This window comes from Peromyscus californicus, unplaced genomic scaffold (assembly GCF_007827085.1).
Source record: "Peromyscus californicus insignis strain IS unplaced genomic scaffold, ASM782708v3 Scaffold_9__1_contigs__length_137607984, whole genome shotgun sequence".
Lineage (NCBI taxonomy): Eukaryota > Metazoa > Chordata > Mammalia > Rodentia > Cricetidae > Peromyscus > Peromyscus californicus.
The window spans coordinates 32,772,250-32,775,970 of NW_026294617.1; the positions used below are offsets into that span (position 1 = coordinate 32,772,250).

A 3,721-nucleotide genomic window follows, 5' to 3' on the forward strand; every position below is an offset into this window, starting at 1 on the left:
CAGGGTCTGTGGCTGACGGAGCACATCTATCTGCAGTTCCCATTCCAGGACATCTGACACCTTTCTTCCGGCCTCTGCGGGTACCAGGCCTGCACAAGGTACACTTATTCAGGCAAAATACTCACATGTAGCTAGAGTTTTCCTGCCTGGCCCACAGTCAGGATAAATCTCTCTCACCTGCCAGTCCCACAGCCACTCAGACCCGACCAAGTAAACACAGAGACTTATATTGGTTACAAACTGTATGGCCATGGCAGGCTTCTTGCTAACTGTTCTTACAGCTTAAATTAATCCATTTCCATTAATCTATACCTTGCCACATGGCTCGTGGCTTACCCACATCTTCACATGCTGTTTGTCATTGTGGCAGCTGGCAGTGTCTCTCTGACTTAGCCTTCCACTTCCCAGCTTTATTCTCCTCCTTGTCCCGCCTACACTTCCTGCCTAGCCAATGGCCAATCAGTGTTTTATTTATTGACCAATCAGAGCAACACATTTGCCATACAGAACATCCCACAGCACTCACACATAAAATAAGTACTTTTAAAAGATTGTCATTAAAAGACATAGGAAAAAGATTCTTGGCATTGGTCTAGGTAAAGATATTTTTGGATCTGACTCCAAACGCAGGCAGTCAAGGAACAAGTAGAAAAAACAAACAAACAACAGATAACGCCCAAGTCAAAACAAAACCTTATGTAGAACAAAGAAAACAGGAAAAAAAAAAAAAAACTACGCTTGCCAAGCGTCCTCATTGGAGTGACATCATCTTTAAACCCTGCGTGGCAATCCCTGATGCACCGCCGTGATGCCTAGGGAAGACAGGGCGACCTGGAAGTCCAACTACTTCCTTAAGATCATCCAACTTTTGGATGATTACCCAAAATGCTTCATTGTGGGAGCAGACAATGTAGGCTCCAAGCAGATGCAGCAGATCCGCATGTCCCTGCGAGGGAAGACTGTGGTGCTGATGGGCAAGAACACCATGATGCGCAAGGCCATCCGGGGGCACCTGGAGAACAACCCAGCTCTGGAGAAACTGTTGTCTCATATCCGGGGTAATGTGGGCTTTGTGTTCACTGAGGAGGACCTCACTGAGATTAGGGACAGGCTGCTGGCCAATAAGGTGCCGGCTGCTGCCCCTACTGGTGCCATCGCCCCACGTGAGGTCACTGTGCCAGCCCAGAACACTGGTCTGGGGCCCGAGAAGACCTCCTTCTTCCAGGCTTTAGGCATCACCACTAAAATCTCCAGGGGCACCACTGAAATTCTGAGTGATGTGCAGCTGATAAAAACTGAAGACAAAGTAGGCGCCAGTGAGGCCACACTGCTGAACATCTCCCCCTTCTCCTTCAGGCTGATCATCCAGCAGGTGTTCGACAATGGCAGCATTTACAACCCGGAAGTGCTCGACATCACAGAGCAGACTCTGCACTCCCGCTTCCTGGAAGGTGTCCAAAATGTTGCCAGTGTTTGTCTGCAGATTGGTTACCTGACTGTTGCCTCAGTGCCACACTCTATCATCAATGGGTACAAGCGGGTTCTGGCTTTGTCTGTGGAGACTGAGTACACCTTCCCACTTGCTGAAAAGGTCAAGGCCTTCTTGGCTGATCCATCTGCATTTGCGGCTGCTGCCCCTGTGGCCGCCGCCACCACTGCTGCTCCTGCTGCTGCTGCAGCTCCAGCCAAGGCTGAAGTCAAGGAAGAGTCAGAGGAATTAGATGAGGATATTGAGGATATGGGATTTGGTCTCTTTGACTAATCCCCTCAAAACAACCAACTCAGTCAGCTTAATTTGAGAAACATGGAAATAAATAAAAGCTACTTCTGTTTAAAAAAAAAAAAAAACTACAAAAAATGGGAGAAAATATCAATGAGTCATATATCTGACAAGGGGTTAGTATGCAAAATACAAAAGAAACTCAAAAACTTAATACAAGGAAGCAAATTGCCAGACTTAAAGATGGGGAATGATCTGAAAAAGTACTTCTCAAAAGACAAAATATAAATAGACAAAGATCCTCAATACCACTAACCACCACAGAGAAGAAAAATCACCAGGAGAACCCCCCTCCACATGCTAAGATAGTTATGATGAAAGAGACAAGACATCAGAAGGTTGGCGAGGATGTAGAGAAAGTACTGGTATACAGTTGGTGGGGCTTAAGATTAGCACATCCAGCAAGGAAACGGTGGTGATACCAAGCATGTTCCCATAGCGTCACCAAGAAGGAGTAAGTGGCATGGGGCAGACAGGCCTGGCATCTAGATTGTTAGAAGTCACTGCCAACAGCCAGCCCATTTTGCTTAGAGCTACAAGACGCTTTCTGTTTCCATTTCTTTTTCTGAAAAATAAAAAGTTTTCCCTTAACCACAGTCTTTGATTTTATGTTTTTGCTGGAAATGCTGGTCTACCTGGCCTGAGATGGGAGAGTGACATTTGCGGAGAAATCTTCCTGGGGAGAGTGCTCTGAGCGAAATGCTCAGTAGCCCAGAACCTGCCTTCCATCCTTTATTCTCATGGAGGTGACAGACATAGTTTTATCTTCCTTTCTTCCTTTCCTTCCCTCCTTCCCTCCCTCCCTCCCTCCTTCCTTTTTTCCTTCCTTTTTTTCTTAAGCATAGAACAATAAACAACTTTATTGCATGAGCTATGAATGGTGGTTTATTTGCCTTTCCAGGCTTTGCCCTTCCTCAGAACCCCAGCGCCCTGCCTTCAAGCACATAGCCCTCTGCTCTGCCACCCTGGCCTGTTCTTGACATGATCCAGGCAAGAAGCTTGACCTGCTGGAGCTAGTCCCCTGGAAGACTGCTAATTTTAGCATTCTGTTTCCTTTCATTGTATTTCTTTTGAATTTTCTTTGTTTTTTTTTGTTGTTGTTGTAGTTTGTTTGTTTGAGATCTCTTCCTCTTCAGGAGTCAGCTTGGCCCCCTTCTAGTGGCCAGGGCCAGTGCACAGTAGTGGGACTGGTACTACTGTTGGTACGATGTGCTCTCAATAAGCACGATGCAGTTCTTCACCAGGGTCTTGGTGCAGACCAGTTCATTACTGAATGCATTGTAGACAACAGCATCAATGATCTGTTTTGTGAGTACAACACTCAGAGCCTCAGGAAAAGTTCCCCACATCCAGTCTCAGGGCTCCATACTTCTTATTGCCTTCTTGAACTCAGACTGTGTGTATACAACCAGGGCCAATCTTAGTGTTGGCCGCAGCTGTCCCAGCTCATACTTCTGCTTCTTGTGGTAGGGCTTCCTCTTACCACCAGTCTTGTGGTCCTTGCACCAGTTGTTCCGAGAGATGCCCATCACTCGGCACTGGCTGGAAAGAGTGGTTTTATGTTTCACTCTGTCTCTTGTCGCTAAACTAGCAATCCAAGAGAACAAAATGCCTAATTCACTTTTACTGCTGTACCCTAAGCATAGCACCGTGGATAACAAATATTTGAATCAACAAAATTTTTTGGTTACATTTCTTTTTCTTCAGCTTCTGTGCCTGGCAGCTTTGACTTATCTGATTGTTACAATTCAGAAACTCAGCAGCATAACCCTCTTGAGCTGTAGACAACATGTACAACAAACAACCCCAGCTGTTTGGACCATGTAGGGAAGCCATCACAAGGCCCACTCACAGATTTGAAATTATATATCGGTCATAAGGAGAAAAGAAAAAGAGAACTCCACATTGGAACCTAAGTCATTCCTAGTCAGCAGTTTGTGG

The 3,721-nt window shown here is 45.9% G+C and overlaps 1 protein-coding gene and 1 pseudogene across 1 annotated transcript; one reads left to right on the top strand and one right to left on the bottom strand.

The window, feature by feature from the left end:
- The first annotated feature begins 755 nt into the window (after positions 1 to 755).
- LOC128105585 (60S acidic ribosomal protein P0-like) lies at positions 756 to 1,762 on the top strand. Its single transcript, XM_052730828.1, has one exon. It carries the CDS (start codon positions 809 to 811, stop codon positions 1,760 to 1,762), a length of 954 nt encoding a protein of 317 aa, XP_052586788.1. The 5' UTR covers positions 756 to 808.
- A 932-nt stretch (positions 1,763 to 2,694) lies between these two features.
- Positions 2,695 to 3,309, bottom strand: LOC128105989 (40S ribosomal protein S8-like; annotated as a pseudogene).
- Between the last annotated feature and the right edge of the window lie 412 nt (positions 3,310 to 3,721).